The sequence below is a fragment of the Catharus ustulatus genome, chromosome Z (assembly GCF_009819885.2).
Source record: "Catharus ustulatus isolate bCatUst1 chromosome Z, bCatUst1.pri.v2, whole genome shotgun sequence".
Taxonomy (NCBI): domain Eukaryota; kingdom Metazoa; phylum Chordata; class Aves; order Passeriformes; family Turdidae; genus Catharus; species Catharus ustulatus.
In genome coordinates, this window is record NC_046262.2 from 28266828 (window position 1) to 28290801 (window position 23974).

At 39.5% G+C, this 23974-nt stretch overlaps 1 protein-coding gene across 10 annotated transcripts in view; it reads left to right on the plus strand.

The window, feature by feature from the left end:
- Nucleotides 1-23974, plus strand: part of JAK2 (Janus kinase 2) — a 94890-nt gene that overhangs the window by 59870 nt on the left and 11046 nt on the right. For all 10 annotated transcript variants that reach the window (XM_033085548.1, XM_033085545.1, XM_033085550.1 and 7 more), the window contains 10 exons: nt 7235-7362; nt 7859-7993; nt 10723-10810; nt 12794-12921; nt 13670-13808; nt 15010-15161; nt 16166-16316; nt 16579-16715; nt 17912-18101; nt 18608-18732. In XM_033085548.1, coding sequence (XP_032941439.1) covers nt 7235-7362; nt 7859-7993; nt 10723-10810; nt 12794-12921; nt 13670-13808; nt 15010-15161; nt 16166-16316; nt 16579-16715; nt 17912-18101; nt 18608-18732 — 1373 coding nt within the window. The remainder of the gene's footprint in view (nt 1-7234; nt 7363-7858; nt 7994-10722; nt 10811-12793; nt 12922-13669; nt 13809-15009; nt 15162-16165; nt 16317-16578; nt 16716-17911; nt 18102-18607; nt 18733-23974) is intronic.

Here is a 23974-nt window from a genome sequence, read left to right on the forward strand (position 1 = left end):
CATGAGGGGAAGGGAAGGGGCAGGCACTGATCTCTTCTCTGTGGTGACCAGTGACAAGACCCAAGAGAATGGACTGAATTTGTGTAAGGGCAGGTTTAGGCTGCATACTGGAAAAACCTTTTTCACCCAGAGGGTGGCTGAGCGCTGGAAGAGGATCCCCAGATCAGTGGTCACAGCACCAAACTGAGAGAATTCAATAAGTGTTTGGACAATGCTCTCAGGCACATGGTGTGGCTCTTGTGGATGGTCTTGTGCAGGGGTAGGAGCTGGACTTGATAATCCTTGCAGGTCTCCTCCTACTCAGAATATTCTGTGATATATCTGTGTGGGGTTTTTTAAATTTCACTGACCTGTTTATTCATCTTCTTAGTCACAGTTTTTAGTTCCAGTGTCTACCAAATTTTAATTTGGCTTAAGATAGTCTTCCAGAAGTAATCATGGTAGCCAGTTTCATGATTAGAAGCAAAACTGGTTTCTTGATTACAATGGATTATGTGCAACAGCATTTCTTCTTGTATCAAGTGTTTTCACGTCTTGAGAAGGAAAGATAAATGGGTTATTTATCACTGAGAATACTTCCATACGCAATGGAACCAACAATGTCAGTGAATTTCTGTCATTTTTTATTTTAGCTGAGTTATGCCAAGCCTACAGTGTGGTTTCAACTCCTTGTTAACACTGAAAAAATACACATGGAATAGAGCTCCTCCCTGAGGAGTGGGTTTTTCTTGAATTTGTATTTAATTTTTTTACCTACCTTTGATATTCATATCTTTCTCCTTTATGAAATCTTTAAATATCTGCCCTAAACATTATTATGTACAGTCAATATTAGTGTTCATGTCTATCACAGTTTCTATTTAAAGAGAAACTTGCCAGAACAGACTCTAAGATAAAACCTTTACTTCTCTCAAATTTGATTGAAAATATCCAATGGATTCAAAACCTTATTAAAGATGATAAAAGTAAATATGTATGTGTCACGGTCTGCACAGCCTGAGCAGGGCTCGTGATGGCTCATTCGACCGCGAGGTGCAAAGGACAACAGCAAGAGACTAAGATTTTGTTCAGCAACAAGCAGCAAAGCAATTTATTGAGGGCAAACAATTCAGTTTTGGGATAATGGTGAGAAGGAGGGAGATAAAAAGATGACGAAGTGGGGAGGGACAGAGGGACAGAGACAGAGGGACAGAGACAGAGGGACAGAGACAGAGGGACAGAGACAGAGGGACAGAGACAGAGGGACAGAGAGAAAGAGAGAGAGAGAGAAAGAGAGAGAATAGGGGGAATAGCTACCAACAGATGGGACGTCCTCGGATCATCCGGCGATGTCTTCCATCCATGGGGAGAAAGAAGTCTCTCCGAAGGTCTCTTCTGAGGGTGATAATTTTATAGTCGGTTTCGAGGCAAGGGGCCGCTGGACAAAAGGTGGGAAAATTTATGGACCATTGTGAGAGTGAGGCCTGTTGATTCAGCTGCAGAGAGTACGGTTCAGCCTGCACCTGCTAGGGCACAGCGCACCGTAACGATGCAGCACACAACCAGACTCAGTCCATTAGAACATCCGCCTTGGCGAGGCTTCAGCGGCTCCGGCCTGGAACGAGTGGTGGGGGTCTCAAGGTCTCAGTCACTGATGATGATTGTGAGGCAGAATCAGGCAATCTTCGGACCAACTCTTACACCACTCCGTGACTCATGATCATTGTCAGGAGTGCTCCTTCGTGGTGTTATTCCGACGTCTTCAGGACTCGTCCGAGTTGGTAGCACATCCCAGGGAAAACAAAGATAGGAAAATGGATAGGATAGAAGAGTAAGAGAGATAAGGGGAAAGAAAAAGAGGAAGGGAAAACAAACAAATGATCAATCTTTTCAATTATTCAATTATTTTCATTCCATAGAAACAATTTCTGCTTACAGAGAAAAATTATCAATTTCAATGTGAAATACAATACAACAATCAATTTTAACCAATATTCAAAATACAATTCGATTAAACTAAGCAATTTGTAAATTGATATTCAAAAGTTAAGGTAATCAAAAATAATCCATTTTAACTATCATTCTAATTACAGGACGGTCAAAAGAAAGTAATTTTTTAATCAAGAACATGTTTTGTTTTATATTAAGATCACACAGTACTCCTTACATCAATAACCTTAGGGATGTCAATGGTGACAGATTTGTGTAAATTTAGTGTGGATGTCAAGTGTGTCAACCGTTTCATAATTCTCCAATTCGTATTGTAGAGAATTGCTGATAAAACAAAACCAGTTAAGACCAGGATGAGGAGGACAATGATGGGATGACTCAGTTTGTTTAGGACCCCTGTGGCAGTAGGTGACCACCCAAAAAGAGTATCCCATCATCAATATAAAACAACTCCTTTTACTCTTTCCAGGACATGATGAATTTCTTTCACATTATGGAAAACAGTTATTAAAGTTCTTTGTCCATTTCTTTTCCAAAATACTAATCAGGTCTTGGTGAAGCAGCAATTGCTTTACCAGAGAGAGGTTTATTCCAATGGGAGTAGGTAATAAATGAGAGATCAGTGTGTAATTGGACTGTAGAAGGTGATGAGAGATAACCGGAGCTACAAAAGAAAAATCATATCCTGTAATTTTAGTAAAATTACAAACACAAAGATTTGAATAATTTTCTCTACTAAAACAAAAAACAAAAACCAAAAAACTATTACAAGCAGTTTTTAAGCATGCACACCTATTGCCCAAATATATATATCAGTACTGTTTCAAGGAATTTCGTTTGGATGATTTTCATTCTTCTGTGTCTAAGCAAATATCTTGAGCTCTGATTGCGTTACTTTCACAGATAAACTCTCGTTGTTCCCAGACAATGCAAGTTTCCAAATTAACAGTTTTCCACTTCCCACCAATTTGACGGGCCCATTCTCTATGCTCAAAGGATAGAGAACAGCTCCTTCGTGATTCAGCCCTAATGCAATGATAGGGAATATTGAATGCACTGAAGCATTGCGTATCGTCTGTACAAAGGCTATGGCTGTGTTTGTGCTGGGGTTGTAGGTAAAATTTAGCAAGTTTCACCAGGATTGGAATTCTCTTTCAAAGTTAGTGGCACTATCCCAGGTTATTCTCCAAATTTCAGTAGGAAAAGGGCTTTTGTTGCCTTCTCTTATAATTGAGGCAGTAACTGATTGCATCCACAATTGAGCCTGGACACAACTAAGAGCTGAAGAAATGTTAGAGCCAATTTATCCATCAGTATTTTTGAATCAATGCTATTTAAAATTCCCAATCCTGTTCCCACAACACCAGTTATCTCTCTTATTATTCATTATTTAAAAGAATTATTGACAATTTATCTTGTTTGAAAAGCTATGGCAAATTAAACAATTTTAATTACATATGGTCCAATTTCAAAAAATTTCCAGGTTTAGTATAACTGGTGGTTGGGTGTTAGGTGTTACAACATTAACATCAAGTTATCCCCAGTATTTTGCATTATTTTTACCGCACATGACTTTATGGGGAAAAAAAATTGTACAACAATTAGATTAAACCAACAATTCTGATTTTAGAGTATAGAAGGCAGCTGAGGAGGTCTTGTGCCATAGCTGTATACAGGTTCAATGAGGGATTCAGCAATTAATTCAGCAATTAATCTTGATGTCCTGCAGCGTTCTTCTGTGAAAAGTAAACACAACAGAATCTGCCACAAAGAGGCAGGAGGTTAAAATGATGGAACTATTCAGCATGTAACGTGGACTGGAATTCTGTTGACTGGAGGCCACTCTGTTCCTCCTTTAAACACAGCACAGGAGTCAGTGTAGATGCAAACAAGAGAGGCAATCTGTACCTCAAGTTGGAAAACACCCCAAACAGCTATCAGCACACTCCAAACTACTGTTAGGTCCCCGTCTCTTATAATTCTTTTCTTAAACCAAGAATTTGGCTGTTTGTTTGGAGGAGAAAGGAGAGGCTACTGTGATTACTGAGGCAGGTTTGTTTGGGGTGCTAGCCAAGCTCTCAGTTTCTGGAATTGTCAGATTTTTTACAGCTCCTTTTGTCACTGAGAAGGTGTTACAGCTCTATCAGGTCATACCACTTCCTAACTGAGGAGCTCTGCGTCACCCCGTCAGAGGGGAGGGTCCCAGTGGTGGTTGTCTTCAATGCCTTCAGTTTCTGAGAAGGTTTTTGAGTTTTCTCTGGGGTAATTTGCAAATTAAGGCTTTCCAAATGGGAGATTATTTTTTGTTCAGTATCCCCCACTACTTCTATTTCGCCTCCTCCCACAGGAAAACCATTAATAAATTGATAAACAGCCACGTTGTCAGGTTTGGGTTTCTGGACTGACCATATAGGAGAGTTGAAAGAAGAATTAGTATTAATTATTGTTTCTTGATTTTGTAAATCCTGTATAACTGGTTTGATCCCTTCTTTGGCAGCAGAGGGAAGAGGGCGTTGTTTTACATTTACAGGTAATTGCACAGGTGATTTATAGCCAGCAGTGAATTTTATTTCAAGCATAATTTGCAAGCAGGCAACTTTGTGAAAGTTTTTTATGAATTGGTTGGGGGTACCAATTAAAGCTACAGGGTCTCCCCTTTCCAAGGGGTTGAGCCCCCATGCCCAATAAGCTGCATGCTGAGTTAGGGACCATGAGCTCTGTTTGTCTCCTGTTGTTAAGGAAACCTCATGTCCCCAGTACCCACTAGTCACTTGTTCTGACAATTCAGTAGCAGTAAACAGGATTTCTTTAGTGGTTACTTGTGGGTCAAAATCTTCATCATTGATACAATTGAATTCTGGTTTAATTATGGGTTTCAAGCTAAGGCAGCAATGTTTTCCACAATTTCTCATCAGGGTTACTTATTTTTGAGGATTTATTTGATTAATTTCCTTCTCCTCTGTTTCTATTGGTGAGTTAGTGTGTTTTAATGTTTGGGGATGTTCTAGTCTTAGGGAGGCTTTTAAAAAATTAGTTTAATTCCTTAAAAGATGATTCTTACTCCTTTCTTCATCTAGTTGTTTTTGCAAAATTTCCACTAAATTTTGTAGAGAGTCAATAATTGATTTTTCTTCACTTCTTCACCTAGAGCAAGTTTCTAGAGCTGCCGTAAGGCAGGCTCCTAAAACTGAGCAGAGAATGGTCTTATTTTGGCCCAGTTTGAATTTTGTTTGATGTTGCAAAGATTGTATTTTATCAATCACATTTTCTAAATTGAACCAGTTGTATGCCCATTTTCCCCCCACTTTAGATGGTTTGGAATTGTATTTAGCTAGCAAAGCTTAAAATGCAGCTCTTATCTTCTGAACTATGATTTTCACTCTTTTTTTTTTTTGAGTTAGTGAAGTAGAACTACTATAGGAAAACTAGTGACTTAAATCACACTCAGGCTTAAACTGTCCGGAGAAAAAGAAAAGAAGCAGAAATTATACACACATGCAAGTTACGCAGGAAGCACTCTTTCCTCAAGCAAAGTCAATACAAAACATATAACAACAGGAAAAACTTGCACCACTTAAACCCTCACCCTGAGTACAATAGTTAGTGCAGCACCCTTCCCAACTTCAAGGAAGGCTCAGAGACAATACAAACACAGCTAGACGCTCACCCTGAGTCGAATAGTCTACACCCTTCCTAACTTCACGGAAGGCAAAAATCACAAAAACTGGCACTACCAAATCCTCACCCTGAGTAGAATGGCTAGTGTATCAAGAAAGGACAATGGACAATACATTCATACACATCCTGCGTAGTACCCTTCCTACTAACATTTAGCAAGAGGGGAAATATTGCATTCAAACAAGAATAGAGAGGGGGAATGACACAGTCATGCCGTTTGCACCAAGAGGTCTTTTGTGAATTTCTGCAGACAGAGCCCTCAAACAAGTGTAGGAATGCTTTGATCACCTAGGTGTGTGTAGTCTGTGGGAAATCTGAAATGCCCCCGTTGCTGTCTAGAAAACCTCACCCCTTTCAAGGTGGCCAGCTATGTGCGGCTGGAGCAAGACGTCCTTCCCCTGTTACAGACCACACAAAACCAGCAACCCTTCTGTCTGTCAGAAAACCTGTCCGACTACGCCAATTAATGTCACGGTCCACACAGCCTGAGCAGGGCTCGTGATGGCTCGTTCGACTGCGAGGTGCAAAGGGCAACAGCAAGAGACTAAGATTTTGTTCAGCAACAAGCAGCAAAGCAATTTATTGAGGGCCAACAATTCAGTTTTGGGATAATGGTGAGAAGGAGAGAGATAAAAAAATGACAAAGTAGGGAGGGAGAGAGAGACAGAGACAGAGGGACAGAGACAGAGGGACAGAGTGAAAGAGAGAGAGAGAAGACAGGGAGAATAGGGGGAATAGCTACCAACAGATGGGATGTCCTCGGATCATCCGGCAATGTCTTCCATCCATGGGGAGAAAGAAGTCTCTCCGAAGGTCTCTTCTGAGGGTGATAATTTTATAGTCGGTTTCGAGGCAAGGGGCCGCTGGACAAAAGGTGGGAAAATTTATGGACCATTGTGAGAGTGAGGCCTGTTGATTCAGCTGCAGAGAGTACGGTTCAGCCTGCACCTGCTAGGGCACAGCGAACCATAACGATGCAGCACACAACCAGACTCAGTCCATTAGAACATCCGCCTTGGCATAGCTTCAGCGGCTCCGGCCTGGAACGAGTGGTGGGGGTCTCAAGGTCTCAGTCACTGATGATGATTGTGAGGCAGAATCAGGCAATCTTCGGACTGACTCTTACAGTATGTGCATTATAGAGAATAATTTTCAACATTTGTTCCATTGAAACCAAAAATGTATATGCATCAGAATGATAAATTATTGAATAAGTATAATAATGGATGCGAGATACCTACAAAGACATACGTTTCCGGTTTAGTTTTAGTATCACACTTACTCTACTTTGTATTATAATAGAAGGTAATTTATATCCCCTTTTCCATCCCAATTGCTATTACAAATAGTGCAGCAGTTAAAATGTGAAAGGAGGTAGGAATATTTTCAGGAATACTTAAAAAACATAAAACTTGTGAGTGAACCTAAATGATTTTGCTGGTTAGAAAACATCAGACTTTGATTTAAATGAAATACTGTGTGGCTTTTAAAATACACTCATCTCAATGTGGTATCTTTTTTGTGCTGAATTAGGAGCCTCTAATTAATAATCCTTCTGAAACTATATTGGTTTAGTTTTATATTTTACAAATTTTCTTTGGTTTTCCTTTCCCTTTTTTTTTTCTAGATAAATCAAATCTCCTAGTCTTCAGAAGCAATAGTGTTTCTGATGTACCCTCATCACCTATGCTACAGAGACACAATAATGTCAATCAGATGGTCTTTCACAAAATCCGTAATGAGGACTTGATATTCGTAAGTCTGTTAGCTTTTTCCACTACAGATGTTGGGTTAAATATGCTCCAAGTTTTAAAAACCTCTGTATGTGTTTAAAAGAATCTTATCTGAGGTAGGAGATTTTGCTGTAATCTTTCATTAGAGTTGTGGAAAAGAATTTATTTTATTTTCCAGTAATGCAAATAACTATTTTTTTGTAATTAAGAAGCATCTTTTTGACTGCAGTAGCAATTATTTGGTTCTAGAGAGGTCTAAAGACATGTTTAATGGAATTGCTTCCTCTCTGGTTTTTGCAGCAAGTTATTTTCTGAGATCATTGAGTAGTCAACAAAAAACAAGCAGAAATTTAAGCTGTTTCTGATATAGTTGCTTCCTTTCCTTCTCAACTGGACTCTACAGCCAGCACACCTCTAAAGACTTGCATATGCTTATGCAGGGGTGGTTTTTTTAGGATGTCTTTTAAAACATGCGGGTATTTTTGATATGCTTTTTCTATCTGTATCCTTCCTTTTAGGAGGAAAGTCTTGGACAGGGCACATTTACTAAGATTTTCAAAGGTATAAGGAAAGAAGTGGGAGACTATGGCCAACTCCATCAAACTGAAGTTCTTTTAAAGGTGCTGGATAAAGTGCACAGAAACTACTCTGAGGTTGGTGTGGTTGTTGACTGCTATATAACATTTGTCCATGCTACGCTGGGCATTGCTCTTCTTTTCTTGAGCATTACCCATTTACTTCATAAATGACTATCTGTTATATGGTGGAGGATTGTATGTTGAACCAAGCTCATGCTTAGACTTGTGACACTGGGAGTATGGATTTGAGACTGGCTTTGGGAAGTACACCAATGTATTTTATTTCCCCTGCTCCCACCACCTGTGAGAGAATTCAGAGCTACCCACTGAAGTACCAGAGGAGGGGTGGTATGGCCACAGGATTGTCTTAACCAGTAAATTCATTGTTTACAGACAAGGAACCACCATTCCTCTGTGTAGACTGTCTTCAGATTTTCCAGTAAAATCAAATAATCAGAAGTACAGTAATTTCACGAATACAAGCCGCAGCAATTTGACAAAAATTTTGGTGGAAACCTGGAAGTGCAGCTAATAGTCGGGGGCGGCTAATATGTGGATAATTTTCTGACATTTACAACCCCAGACGTGCCAGCCAGGGTGCCGAGCCAAGCACCTGCCAGTACAAGCCGGCATTCCGTGATTGTTACAGTGTTACTGTGTAGCCCTGACTCCCTGCAGGCAGCACGGGGGGCGGGGAGAGAGGCGGGAGAGCTCTCTTTCCTCCTCTGCCGCAGCCCAGGGGAGGACGGGGGGGGGGGGTGGGGGGAGCGTACCGCCATTGCCGCGGCCCGGGGAGGACGGGGCGGGGGGGGGGGGCGCACCGCCATTGCCGCGGCCTGGGGAGCCAACGGGGGCCCTGCGCCGCCATTGCCGCGGCCCGGGGAGGACGGGGGATGAGGTGCCGCCATTGCCGCGACCCGGGGAGGACGGGGGGGACGACGCGCCGCCATTGCCGCGGCCCGGGGAGCCGACGGGGGCCCTGCGCCGCCATTGCTGCGGCCCGGGAAGGACGGGGGGGGAGGCGCTGCCATTGCCGCGGCTCCGGGAGCCGACGGGAGCCCTGCGCAGCCATTGCCGCGGCCCAGGGAGGCGGGTGGAAGCGCACGCCACCATTGCCACGTCTCGGGGAGCCGATGGGAGCCCCGCGCAGCCATTGCCGTGGCTCGGGGAGGAGGCGGGGTGCTTTGTCCGCGCCCGCCGCCGGCGCCATGGGCACGGGAAAGCTCCGTCCCTGCCCGCCGCCGGCGCCACGGGCGTGGGAAAGCTCCGTCCCCGCCCGCTGCTGCTGCCGTAGGAGCGGGGGAAGCTCCGTCCCTGCCTGCCACCGCGGGGCAGCGCCGACCCGGGGTGACCGAGCCCAGTGGCAGCAGCGGGTGGCCCTGAGCGGCAGCACCGGGCTGGGCCGCCTGGCCCCGTCAGCAGCCCCTAGCGGGCCGAGCCTGCACAGCCTTAGCTCAGCCAGTAAACCCCGCCCTCCCGCGGTTCTGTTACTAATTGCACGCGGGTCCTCGCTGCGAACGACAGAGCGGCTTATATTCGGGTGCGGCTTATTTATGGACAAAAACCGAAGTATTTGCCAACACCCAGAGATGCGGCTTATACTCAGTGCGGCCTGTATTCGTGAATTTACTGTATTTATGTATGAGAAAAACTTACCATACTTGGATTCACCCATAATCACTGAGCCTTCTACTTTTTGAGAGAGGCTTTTAGCAGACCTTGAAGGCTTTTGTGCAAAAACTAATAAACTGGTAGTGTAATCAAGCCCGAGACTGTGTATGTGAGAATTTAATATTAAAGACTTTCACAAGATGTAGTAGTGTTTATTATATTAATATAACTTTATATACTGATTATTGTCTATATATATAATTTTTAAATTTATTCAATTTCTAATTATCTAGCTATGTCTACAGCAAGCCAAGACAACCAGTACACTGTTTTGTGAACTTTTCAATTATTTAAGATAAATCTATATGAAAATAGAAGGAAAAAAAGAAGACATATTTCAGATGACTGGTATTCATAAGCAGTGTAGGCTTTAGACTGTTGAAAACAACTTTAAAAAAGATAATTTTGATTAAATGGGTAATATATTTATATTCTAAAATTAAGTATGAATCAGTTACCAAAAGGTCAGAATATAGAAATAAAAATATAGTCACCTAAAGGAAAATGTTCTCATTTTCACTTCACTTTGTTGGGTGAATAATCAGTATACAAGCAAATGTAGGTGGAAATCCCTCTGAATAGAATAAAAAAACAAAGAATGCAATAAAAGCATTTGAAACTTTCCTGACAAAGGGAAAAGGTCTTGCGTAGTGGATGAATTGCATAATACTTTTTGTCTTTTAACTTAATGTGCTGCAAAGAAATTTGAAACTGAATAGCACATTATGCTAGAATAAATTAGAAAGTGAATAATATATTTATGAAATTGCCTTCAGTTTACTTTACCTAGGTAATTGACGCTGAAAAAAAATAATTTTAAAATGTTGAGATACACTTGCCCGCAGGAAAAAAGAGGCTGTTAACCTATCTGGAATGTGTACTAACAGTTATTTAGAAAAAGAAAATTAGAAAAAACCCTCCATGACAAAAAAATTGAAGCAAAAACCAACCAAACAAGAACAGTTGCCAAACACAAACCACCAACAAACAATACAGAACATGTTACATAGGGTCTTTGCAAAGAGATAGTTGAAATGTTTTTTTAAATGGTTGTAGTGAATTTATTAGAATTTTGGGGCTTTGTTTTCACTGATACATTTTCTTTATTGATCTCTCCCTCTCTTTGCAAAAAGTCCTTTTTTGAAGCAGCAAGTATGATGAGCCAACTTTCCTACAAACATTTGGTGTTAAATTATGGAGTCTGTGTCTGTGGAGAAGAGAGTAAGTAGAAATTAATTATCTTTTTTTACCAATTTTTATATATCTCTGTTAGAGTTTGATATTGTTTTTGGGTAAAACTAGGGAAAAAAACCCAAAACAGTGCTAGTTCAACACCAGCTGAACAGCTAATGCGTGTTCGCGCTGCAGTAGTATTAGTTTTGGTATCTGAGAACTAGTTAATAGTAAAAACAAAGAAAAAGGAAAAATTGTTTAAAGTACAATCAGTGTGAATAGTAACCTCTGTAAATGACTCATGTATATCTATTCTATTTGAGATCTATTTGAGATTTTTTGCACCTCTGGAATGGGCTTTTGAAGAGCCAGAAAAATTGCAACCCTACATTATATCAGCTGTGGTTATCTAGAAAGGGAGATACTGTGCTACCCAGAAAAATGATCATTTACTGTGATTAGAAACAGACATTGCTGTCCTTTTCCACATGTGCTGACTTTGTGAGCACAAATATAATTTTGGGTAGTTTGGTTTAGAGGTCCCATATTGAAAACATAAGGTCCTGGTAATTTAACAAACACACTATGAAATTTTAGCAGCAGTAAAGTCTTTGCATGATCTGCAAAAGTTGAATGTCTTTTCAACGTAGCTTACAGCTATGTATTAATAAGAACACCTGAAATATATGTATATGTCTTGTAATGAAATCTTCGTTTTGGATTGTTGTCATATGTGCTAATGTGTGTTGTCTTCAAATATGACTGCTGAATCTCACTTTGACAGTTTTTCTTCTCCATTCAGTCTTCTGTGTTTGGAAATTTGTGGGAAAGAAAGCATTTTATATTTACTGCATGAACATATTGTGTAGGTGGTTACCTTCATTAGGGAGAAAGAATTTCCAAAAGAGACAGTGGATTCTGTAATCAGAATTTATCTCTGTAATCAGAAATTACCTCTCTTAAGAGGCTGGAAAAGGCACAGCATTATGTTTGACCAAGAACTTGTGCCAAAACAACCGCATGGGTTTTTTTGTATTTTTTTCATTGTACCAGACACAGGACTATTTATAAAATTTCAGGTGGATCAAGTTTATAATTGAAAATAATTTGTTGGAAGAAGTATATGGTTACTTATTTCACCTTTAAATTATTGTTGTCCTCTAGAAATTATTCTCTTTCTGAAGGCAGGAGATATATTACAGTTTAGGGAGAGGCAACTACTAAGGAATAGGAAGAGCAGCTCGTATTGGTTCTGTGGTTTACACACGTGATGTACAAATTCGATAAAAACTGTTTCACATAATTGCAAAAAAAAAGGAATTTGCTGTCTCTAAAATGAATTTGTTAAAAAAATCAGTTTATTTGTTACAGCCAGATATAATACCAGTAGTTTCCAATGTGAGCATCTTGCAGCTGAGAGCAAGGGTTCAGTCATGTGATTTGAAATTGTGTTAAAAGTGATGAAGACGGCAGTTCTTGTTTCTGGAGTTATTTGCTAGATGGCTGCATGAAGGCATATGTCATATATATATACACCATTAGGGCAAATACTTCTCTGTTTTTAAGCAAAGCATCTTCAGTCAATAAAGCATTGCATTTTTCATTAAGAATATAGATTGTAAACAACTCTGAAGTGAATGACTTGGATGTTATTTAACTCACCACATTGATTGTACTGTACACTACTATGCTTCATCAGCAGTTATGTTATTGTGCCTTTCAGGTGAGGGTGGAAAAATGCTCACTGGATTTTACCTGTCTGTAAAAGATTAAATCTAAATTATTAACCCTTAAGGATTAAATCTAGTAACTTTGTTTTTACGAAGAAATTAAGTGAATTTCCACACTCCAAAGAAGTATAAAGAACATACATTATTTATAGCAGTACTCAGATACCATAAAGGTTGAAATTTATAGTCAGATCACCAACAAGGTATCAAAAAAGAGTAGTACTAAAGTCATTAATCTGTCCTGAAATTTCATTATTTGGTGTTGGTTGTAATTGTTACTCTTCTTATCATTATGAATCAGACATCCTTGTACAAGAATATGTAAAATTTGGATCCTTGGACACATATTTGAAAAAGAACAAAAATATTATCAATATTTTGTGGAAGCTGGAAGTAGCCAAACAGTTGGCATTAGCCATGCATTTTCTGGTAAGTGGTTCAGTTTTGTTAATGGCAGAATTCAAGTGATTCAGACTAATGCATGCAAAAAGGTTGAGCTATTACCTGAATTCTTGAAACTCTGGACAGATTTGATAATGAAGCTATTTTGTAGATACCCAGAGAAAGACTTCATATCCTGCACAAAGTGTAGTTGAATGTCCATTCTTTATTAATGCTTTATGTTTTAGCATAAAATATAAACACATTTGCAGTAACGGTTTCCCCCCACCTCCCCGACAAATCAGTCCTTTCTGGACTTCCCACCTCAGTTCATGATACTGAACATCAACAATTTCCCAGTAGTGTTAATGCTTAACCACTGGGAAGGGAAAACCACTGTACTGTTCACTCTGCTAGTGCATTCTGCTTGGGCTTTAGGTCTCAACCTTACAGTCCTTCTCATTAGATAAAGGCCATTATTCAAGACAGGATATGTGACTAGATAAGTCTTTCTTTTAACAGAATTTTGATGCTCTCAAATTAATTTTAAATGGATGGATGAGTATTTTTTAAAGTTAACCCATATCAAATTGTTTCAGACTTCAGGTAGAGAACAAAAATTGGCTGAAAACTTTGAGAGAAACTGGTGAAGTGCCTGAAGTTTGATTGACCTAATTTGTGATCATTATTTTATTTGCTGATATTTTCCTCATGCTGTACAATATTTGTTTTTAAATATCTCTTCAACAGTAAGACTTTTCTTGTCAGTTTGTAAATTATGCATTTCTGTTTATAGGAGGATAAAGGCCTTGTTCATGGGAATGTCTGTGCAAAAAATATCTTGCTTATCAGAGAGGAAGACAGGAAGTCTGGAAACCTTCCATTTATAAAGCTAAGCGATCCTGGCATCAGTATTACAGTTTTGCCAAGAGATAGTAAGTCTTTGTGTCAGCTTTCTTGTTCAGTGCTTCTGACTTGAAAAATACATTTGGGGTTGGGTTTTTTCCTGACTACCATCTAAAACAATTCTCTTATAATTTTCTCTAGAGTCCTAGCCAAGCAGTTTTGAGTGAATCTTTTTAATTAGCAAATAGCTATAGGAAATAAAGCCACAATTCTCCATTGTGCGAGCTTTTTTCCCTGCTGTTCTCATTTTCAACCCTTTTTCATTGGTAGTACTATGCTTATATTATATTCTAAATATGTAGTATAGTCCATTACATTTGCAGATAGTTGCCGAACTTAGTGTTTTGTAATTGATCAAGTCTTTTATAGCTTGCAAGGACTTTCAGAACTGAAACCAAATGCAGTTTTGAAAATGCTGACTGGCAGTTAAAAAGCATCTTAAGTGCATTTCTTGGTGAATACCTGGAGCCACTTGACGATGTTAAAAATACTGGGTTATCATCCACCATTAAGACTGTTCCAACGCTTTATAAACAGCAAAATTATTTAAATGGAAATGTGTGCAAGGTTGTTATGCTACTGGAATGGAAACAACCTTGCTATTCTTTTTGTAGTCTTTCTTTTTAATAAAAACACTTCATACTTGGTGTTTTTATCAATGTCTAAAGAAATAATGTATCTAACAGCCCATAAGTAATGCAGTGTCATTATTTGCCAATAAACTATTTAAATTCTCTCTGTTAAAATGTGAAACTTCTAAGAAGGTCTCAATCCAAATCAGTACAATCCCATGTTTTAACTTTTTACTAGAGCCATTAGCAACAGCTTAAAAATCACATAGTGTAAAATTCCTTTTCATGGTTTCTTTTGCTGTGACATAGTACACCAACCACTGGCAAAGTACTTTTTGATGTATTGGTAGAATTGAGGGAAATAGAGAAATCAGAAAAAATGTAACATGGAATTGATATTAAGGCAATTTTATACCTTTAGGCTTATTTTACAATAAAACTAATGGACTTCCTCTCTGATCCACAAATATTATTTTTATTTTTGCCCATATTCCATAATTTGGTTTTTTTGGTGCGAACAAATACATGGAAAAGTATTATTAGTACATTGCAGAGTGAAATACTTATGTATATTAAAGTAATTTTTGCCAAATCAAATATGTTGGGGAATTTTCTGGTCTCATTATTTGTCTTAAGTTTCCTTTGTGTGATTGCACAGTTCTTCTTGAGAGAATACCATGGGTTCCTCCTGAATGTATTGAGAATCCCAAACAACTAAGTCCAGCTACAGACAAATGGAGTTTTGGTACCACTTTGTGGGAAATCTGCAGTGGAGGAGACAAACCCCTGAGTGCACTGGATTCTTCAAGAGTAAGTGTTACTGGTTCTGCAGTCATAGCAGTTCTTTGAGCACTTCTAATTTAGAACATATGCAGTTGTAACCACTTCAGCATGTAAAGTGGTGTGGCCTATGACCACTGTAGGAAGAAGACATTTTTGCTTGTAGATAATAACCAGAAGAAATTATTTGAAGTTTGTTTTTATGTTGTTTATTTTGATTTTAGGGGGACAAAGTACAGAATTTTCAGCATTACCTAGTAAATATTTTTGTTGCTTTGTTGCAGCAGTGTATCACTTTAAACAAAAAGTATTCCTAACAGTGTGCGTGATTTTAATTAGTATTCTTGTAGTTGAACATCTTAAATACAGTAGTACTTTGTGTGTTGCAACAATTCTAATATTTTAGCTAAACGAGAAATGTTAAATTTAATCTCAGGTAGGGCAGGAGATGGAGGGGAAACATATTCCATAAAAATATTAATTAATATGTATTTGCTTCTTTGGAAGCAAAAAACTATGCCACAAAAGTACAGGTAGTATTATTTTTGTAAAGGTACTGTAATCTTCCCATAAAACCTGGTCTGATTTCTCAGGTATGTTAATCAGCTCTTACAGTAATCTCCAAGATTTACCTAGACCTAGCTTACAGATATCTAAGTATTTCGGAAATTGCCCTACATTCTTTCATAACACTCACAGAGCTTTTCACAACTGTGAGTTCAGCCGGTTCACAGGTCAGTAGAATTTTCTGCTGGACCTATTCAGTTGAGGATTTATGAAATTACCAATAGAGGAGGTGCTATTTTTCCTCATCTTTCTCTATCTGCTTATCGTCTACCAATAACTGGCTGGAAATTTCTGAACTGATCACTCTAAATTATATCAGCATTGCTTCTGATGAAAATCGGTGAGATAATGTACATTTGGTGAGATAAGTCTAGATTTAGAGCTGTAATTTTTGGCTACTCTGGTGAGAATGTTAAAGCTTCTGCAACTCTTCGTGATTGTAAAATGACTTACCTGTTTAATTCCAGAAACTACAGTTTTATGAAGATAGGCACCAGCTTCCTGCCCCCAACTGGACAGAGCTGGCTAACCTTATAAACAACTGCATGGATTATGAGCCAGATTTCAGGCCTTCTTTTAGAGCAATTATACGTGATTTGAACAGTTTGTTCACTCCAGGTGAGTTTGCAATAAAACAGGATCAAAAATACTCCTGGTTCCTATTGACTCACTTTCTTTTTAGTATGTTTTTTGCAATACATCATTGTATTTGACTGCAAATTACTATATAGAAATAAAGGTGGCTGTCAATATTCTGTTGAACTTGAAGTATGCCAAACAAAAGGAGAACATGCCATGATTGTAATAAGGCTCTTCCTTCTCTTGTTCATTACTCTGTGCTTTCTCTTCCCTTTCTTCCCTTCTTCCTTCTACCTCTCAGATTACGAGCTATTGACAGAAAGTGATATGTTACCAAATATGAGAATTGGAGCACTTGGATTTTCTGGCGCTTTTGAAGATCGGGACCCTACGCAATTTGAAGAAAGACATCTTAAGTTTTTACAGCAACTTGGCAAGGTAAGATGTTTCAAAATTCTGTAGTAGCTTAGGAACTAACTAGAGTTTTCTTTATAGTTGTCTTTTGATGACCCCATATACATTATTTACAGTGAAGCTTCTGTTTTAGAAGTTACCAATTTCAGTCATATCTGAACCACACATGCAGTCCCTTCTAGCTCTTTTTTTCATTTTCACAGCGAAAGTATTTTTTAGTCATGCGGAGCTGCCTGATATAAACTTTATATATGTATGTATATATATATGTATGTATGTATAAATAGATATATACACACACTTGATATTCAGTTAGCAGCACTTTGGAGTAGTCTTGCACAGAACCCATGGAGTTGGTGGTTTTGTGTATCCATATTCTATGAATGTGCATGAGAACTATGAGAACTATGAATATACAGTCTCTACGTTCAAGGGGAAGATACATGTCTTCAAGGTACATGTAGGCCTTGAACTTTCTGGCTTTAGAAATCAGCCTTTGATTACTAGTTTTGCCAGTCATTGCAGCCTGGCCATGTGAAAACATACCTAGACAGACCAAGTGCAGCTGGCAGATCTTCACCAAGTACTATTTTTCTAGAATGGTTCTTGGCTGTTTTATTTGGTTTTTACCAATATTGCTTTGGCTTCAAGTACTGAAGCAGCCTGAAAGAGAAGTAGCAGAACTACTTCTGTTTGCGGATGGTTGGTTGTTGACTGTGATCGCATAGCTTAGAGAGAGCAACAGAGTGGTAGGTGATGGCTGCATAAAAGAAGACAAAATACAATATAAATGAAGAAAGAAAAAACCAGGACATTGAAACAAATGGGAAAGTAGCCAAAAGGAAGCAGAGCAGAATGAAGAACCACGGCAAAGGGGCTTATGCAAGTGCAGAAAAAGGATTATGGCAGTGGAGGTGGAAATTTGTGAAAGGAGAGAAAATAGATGGACATCACCCTCTTTCCTTGTCCTTGTTTCTTGTTCTATTTGCTTCCTTTCATGGAATATGTTTCTTTTGCAACTGTTATCCTTGGTCCTGCACTTATTCTCTCAGGGAAGTTTTGTGGCATTTCACTTGAATAATTAATCACATCACCTTAATGCTTAGTACAGTGAGCACTGAACAAAAGCTGCACTCTACATGAACAAACATGTACTCTAGGAAACACACTGAATTATGTGGACTTGTTTTTAATTCCCAAGTGTTTCCATTTTGACCTAGGGAAATTTTGGCAGTGTTGAGATGTGCCGGTATGACCCGCTGCAGGATAATACTGGGGAGGTGGTTGCTGTGAAAAAGCTGCAACATAGCACAGAAGAGCACCTTAGGGACTTTGAAAGAGAAATTGAAATACTCAAATCTCTGCAGCATGATAACATCGTGAAATACAAAGGAGTGTGTTACAGTGCAGGTATGTGTTATATTGAATGCACCTAAATATGCATACTGAGAAATTCAGAGAGGTAAGTGTTTATGACAGTCACTGACTTATCCTAAATTTATCAGGACTGAGAGAGTACAAAACAAAGGAAGCTGTTTTGAAAGATGGTGACATTGGTAAAAAGTTGAAACTCAGAATGGGAAGAGGCATCATCTTGACAACACAGACATACAGACTTCTGCTTTGCCTTAGCAATAGTAACTAAAGTATTGATGAGATGATGTTGATTAGTGATAGATTAATTTTTCAAGCGTATCCACATTCTTGTTAAGTTTCAATAAGTTTCTGAGGAAATGCAGTTAATTAATATATGAAAAGTTGCATAGCGATGTATAGATAATAAATTAATATTTTTTATTAAGTCCATTTTGTATTATGGCTACTGATAGATGTTTTGAAATACTTATATTTAAAAACTCATCTTTGGAAAATTACAGAAAAAATTACATTTGTACTTTTTGTTATTTCTGTAAAAGGACGTAGGAATCTAAGATTAATTATGGAATACTTACCATATGGAAGTTTACGAGATTATCTGCAGAAACACAAGGAGAGGCTGGACCACAAGAAGCTTTTGCTGTATGCATCTCAGATATGCAAGGTAGGACGTTTCAAATTACATACGTCTTTCAACAAAGTTTTGTGTCCTTTTTTCATCCTGTTTATCTCAAACCAACATTGTGTTTGGTGTGTCTTCTATAGTGCTGGGCTGCTAGCACCACATAACCCTAACAAAAAATAGCAATATATTCGTGTACTCAAAAACTGGAAAAACTTCTGGGTATTTTAATACAGGATGCTGATACTGGCCTATCTGCTGACTAAGGCAGAACATACTCTTTTCTTCCTAGGGTGACCTGGCATAAAATATTATAGGACTTAGTATACTAACTTGGGCAATCTGTTCATGACATTCTGTAATTTAATTTTCAGAAGTTTGATGTTCAGCTATGAAAACACCGTAACAACATGTGTCTCTTTAAACTATTTGCTTTAAACTGTAAGTAAGAGCAAAGATACATGATTTGTGTATGCAGAACTAGAGGCCTTAAAAATACCCAAACCTGTAATAAATTATTTGATGCCAAACACAATTCATAAAATCCTGAAAAGTGGTACAAACATCAGATCTTTCTTGTGATATCTCATTTTCCTCATAAAGAGGATTTATGCCTTCCCTAGTTTAATTCTGTAATTTTGCTTTAGATATAAGAAACTAGAGACACCTGAGATTTCATTGCACATTTAGAAATTTGGGAAAAGAAAAAAAATGGGGTGAGGGGGAAAGAGACAAAAAAAATTGTAATCACACCCTGTCAAGGCATGTACCAGAAATATTTTAAAATTTCTTTTCCCAGCACTTACATCAAAGACATGGAAACAGTAGGTTACATAAGATTTCATAATCACAGAATCAACAAGGCTGGAAAAGACATTTGAGATCACTGAGTCCAGCCTATGAATGAACACCATCTAGTTAACCAGACCATGGCACTGAGTGCCACATCCAATGTTTCCTTAAACACATCCAGTTTTTCCTTCTTCATGGATGGTGACTTTCCCACATCCCTGGGTAACCCATCCAAAGTCCAATCACTCCTTCTGTGAACCACTTCTTAATGTCCAACCTAAATCTCCCCTGGCACAGGGTACGACTGTGTCCTCTTATCCTGTCACTGATTGCCTGGTAGAAGAGCCCAACTCTCATCTGGCTACACCCTCCCTTCAGGGAGCTGTAGAGAGGGATGAGGTCCCCCCTGAGCCTCCTAAACAACCTCAGCTCCCTCAGCTGCTCCTCACAGGACCTGAGCTCCAGACCCTTCACCATCCTTGTTGACCTTCTCTGGACATGCTCCAGCACCTCAATGTCCTTCCTAAACTGAGGGGCCCAGAACTGGACACGGGATTTGAGATGCAGCCTCACCAGTGCCAGGACAGGGGGACAATCGCTACCCTGGTCCTGCTGGCCACACTATTGCTGGTACAGGCCAGGATGCCATTGGCCTTCTTGGCCACCTGGGCACTGCTGGCTCATGTTCAGCTGCTGTCAGCATCCCCAGGTTCCTTTCTGCATGGGCACTGTCCAACCACTCTGTACCCAGCCTGGAGCTCTGCCTGGGGTTGTTATGGCCAAAGAACAAGAGCTGGCACTTGTTTTCATTAAACCTCATACTGCTGGATTCAGCCCATTGATCCAGCCTGTCCAGGTCCTTCTGCAGAGCCCTACTATACTCCAGCAGATCAACACTCCCACTTTATCTGGTGTTGTCCATAAATTTACTGAGGATATATTCAATCCCCTCATCCAGATCATCAGTGAAGGCATGAAACAGATCTGGGCCCTACACAGGTCCCTGTGGGACACCCCCAGTGAGCAGCCACCAGCTGGATACAGCACCATTCACCACTCTCTGGGCCTGGCCTCCAGCCAGTTCTTGTCAAAGGCCTTGCTGAAGTCCAGGCAGACAACATCCACAGCCTTTCCCACATCCACCAGGTGGATCACCTGGTCATAAAAAGAGATCAAGATGGTCAGGCAGGACCTGCCCTTCCTAAATGGGTCTGAGCCTTTGGCCATCCTGTAGGTGCCGTGTGAGAACACTCAAGATGATCTCTTCCATAGCCTTGCCAGGCACTGAGCTGAGGCTGACTGGCCTGTAGTTCCCCAGATCCTCATTCTGGCCCTTTTCGTGGATGGGTGTCACACTGGCCAGCTTTCAGTCATCTGGAATGACCCCAGTGAGCCAGGACTGATGACAGATGATGGAGAGTGGCTTGGTGAGCTCTTCTGTCAGCTTCCTCATCATGCTAGGATGGATGAGAGTACTTTTTAGGGTATGTTGCCCACAGATATTCTTATGTGTGGTAATTGTGCCCTGCCACATTAAGATCCTAAGACTTACCTTCTGCAATATCAGTGGAAAAGGTCTGACAAGATTCATGGGAGAGCCTCTGCCAGAGTCAAGTTCTACTTCTGGCATTCAGACTTTCTCATGGTGAAAAAAGCTTGCTGGTTCCCTGCTTGAAACTGGACTAATCTCTTGGCTGTTGAGCCTCTTGCATGTACAAGGAATGCTACACCCTGAACTGCTTATCTCAGCTGTTCATGTGCCTCACTGAAGCAGAGCAATGTGGGTAGTCTCCAGGAGAAGCTCCTTGATGGGCAAGCAGTGCACAGTGCGGAAAGCAAAAAAATGTTAGCAAGTCTATGGCAAGCGTCAGTGTTTTTGCCGAGAGAAAGGATTGAACAGGTGACCACCCACTTCAGAGGGTTGAAGAGCTCTCTAATCTATGTCTCCAAAACAAGAAGTCATTCTCTATTAACAGGCCTAAGAAATTATCTCATACTAATTTCCGCAACAAAATTACTATTGTTGTGCTGGTAAGTCACTATGAACAATCTTTGTTCAAGCAGAGGCCTGGAAGAGTCTTAACATTCAGCACCATCTATGAGGACAGTGACCAAATCTTTCATAGAAGTAAGATGCAACATGGATTTTTGAACACAAAAAAGTTGCATACACTTATTTGTTTTATTCTGTGTCCATCTCAGCCTGTGACCTCAATGTTCTGGCCTTGTGCACTCTCATAGGAAACTGTGAAGCGTGTATAAGTCCTCAGGCTTTCATTCAAAGCTTGGTGAAAAAATAGTGGCAACCTGTCTCAGACCCTGGTCTGTAGTATCCCTTGGGAGGACTGGAAGGTGGATTTTGGCCTTTGCTGGTGGTGCAAATATGGTAGAAATCTTTAGGAAAGGAACTGTGTTCAGAAACTACAAAGAAAAAGGGACCTTACTGTGTATGTGTACATACAAATATATGAAAGAACTTTCAAAATATTACAGGTCTTCAGGATGGTGAGAAATCAAAGTGGCAGATGAGATGATTCCTTCCTAAGTACCAAGCACCAGCCAAGAGGAAGGGAGCTGAAATATGCTTCCTGCAGATACTAAAGTGGGAAAACATCCTGCTTTGATAACGATAAACCATAGGGACAAACAGTATGAAAATGTGGGAAACTGCATAAAACTTGCTCTTAAAGAAATGTCTTCACTTCTAAGGAAAGCAAAATCTGAGAGTTACAGTATATGTGCCTTACTTTGGAGTGTTGTTGCTGTACAATTTGCAAAGTAGAGTTATATCAATTGCTTTAAAATTTCACTCTAATCTGTGGTATTCTGTTACTTCCAGACAACTTAATTGTAAATGTAGCAAGTACCTGAAAGATACCTATTGTGAAAATGGAACCTAAATGCTTTTTCTTCATTTAGCTGATCACGTTACACTTTTCAGCTGGTTTTGCTTTTCTTGCAGTATTTGCTCTTTCAGCATCTCACATCTCTTCTTTGTGCTGTGCATTTCTGTCAGTCTGTAATCTTGGGGGGCTTTGATCAAAAACCTTTCTACCTCTGCCTTACTGCTCTCCTCTGAAGTGTATGAGAGCAATGAAGACACACCCATTACCTGAGGGTTAAGATTAATGTGTTTGGTTGTTTACTGTGTTTTGGCTCTTTTCTACTATACTGGGAAAGGGTTTTGCTTCTCTTAATGTTTAAAGTGTTTCAGGTGTCCTTGCTGGTGAACCCAGTTTGACAGACAGAAACATTTAAAATTACATTTTAACTCCATTGTTAGACTAGTGCCACAGGGTTATGATATCCACTTAGAATTTGCATCATTTCAATTAAAGATCTGTCTTAGATGTTTTCAGGGCTAACAGAGAAGGTACTACTATCATCAAACTTTAGGTCTGTTTTCAGAATAGTACATCATAGTAAGAAAAAACTGTAGCATTTTGATAGACTAGTTGTACCAGAAACATAGGAGCCTCACTTTGAAGAAGTTAGGTTTGGTATTTATGGCAGTGAATAAGCTGGTAATGAGGAACAGGGCATTTTTGAACAGTTTTGGAATGAGCTGTGAGAGAGCAGGAATGCCACCCAACGGTACTGGGAGGTACTAAGATCTGAGAGAAAGACTGTACTTCATAGTCAAACTCTGAGGTATTTCACATTAAAGAAAATTGGAGAGATAGAGAAATAAGCTTTTTGGCATGACTAATATAACACTGCTTTTTACAACTTTTGAGATCACCAACACTATTAGTGCAATTTAACTTTTCTGTTGTGTTGAAGGGGTGATGTGCCTTTTTTATAAAACTGAGAAACTGACAACTTTGTGATTCCTTCCATGGGTATCTCTTGACACTGTGCAGCATCACTTTCAGTTCTTCATTTATTGCTGCCTAAGCAAGACCTTGTTTTAGTAATGCCACTACACACACTGGCTTCTTCCAAATTTCATTGTTAGTGGAAGCAATTAGGTACATTGGTTAGAAGGGATCAGCAGCAGCAAAAGACATGTCTTCAGACCAATGTTTTGTTACAACAACTATGGAAATATAATAATGAGGAGAACTGTGTTGGTGAATAATGGTCCATACAAGAGAAACAAGGCACACAGAAATACAGTGAATAATTGTCAAATTCAAGGAATCATAATACAAAATTTCATGGAAGCAATTGGGGAAACAGATGCAGAAAATGAAGAAAAAATATAAATTAAATTGATAGGTTGGACGATCTTCTCATGTGCTCTGGAACTGTGTAGCTTAGCCCAATTCTTTTCCTTCTGCATATCACCAGCCAACTGCATTTTGCCACAAACAGGAGCTGTAGCATTTATCCAGCTACATAATCAAAAATACTTGGCTCTGATAGGTGCTCAGTCTATCTCACTCCAGGTAAGGGAAATACCTGAGTTTGGAAAAATTAACTCTTTAGAGAAGACAAACCTGGTTTTGGTTTTAGCTTTATGGTTAATTCATCCTCTTGGGGAGAGTGC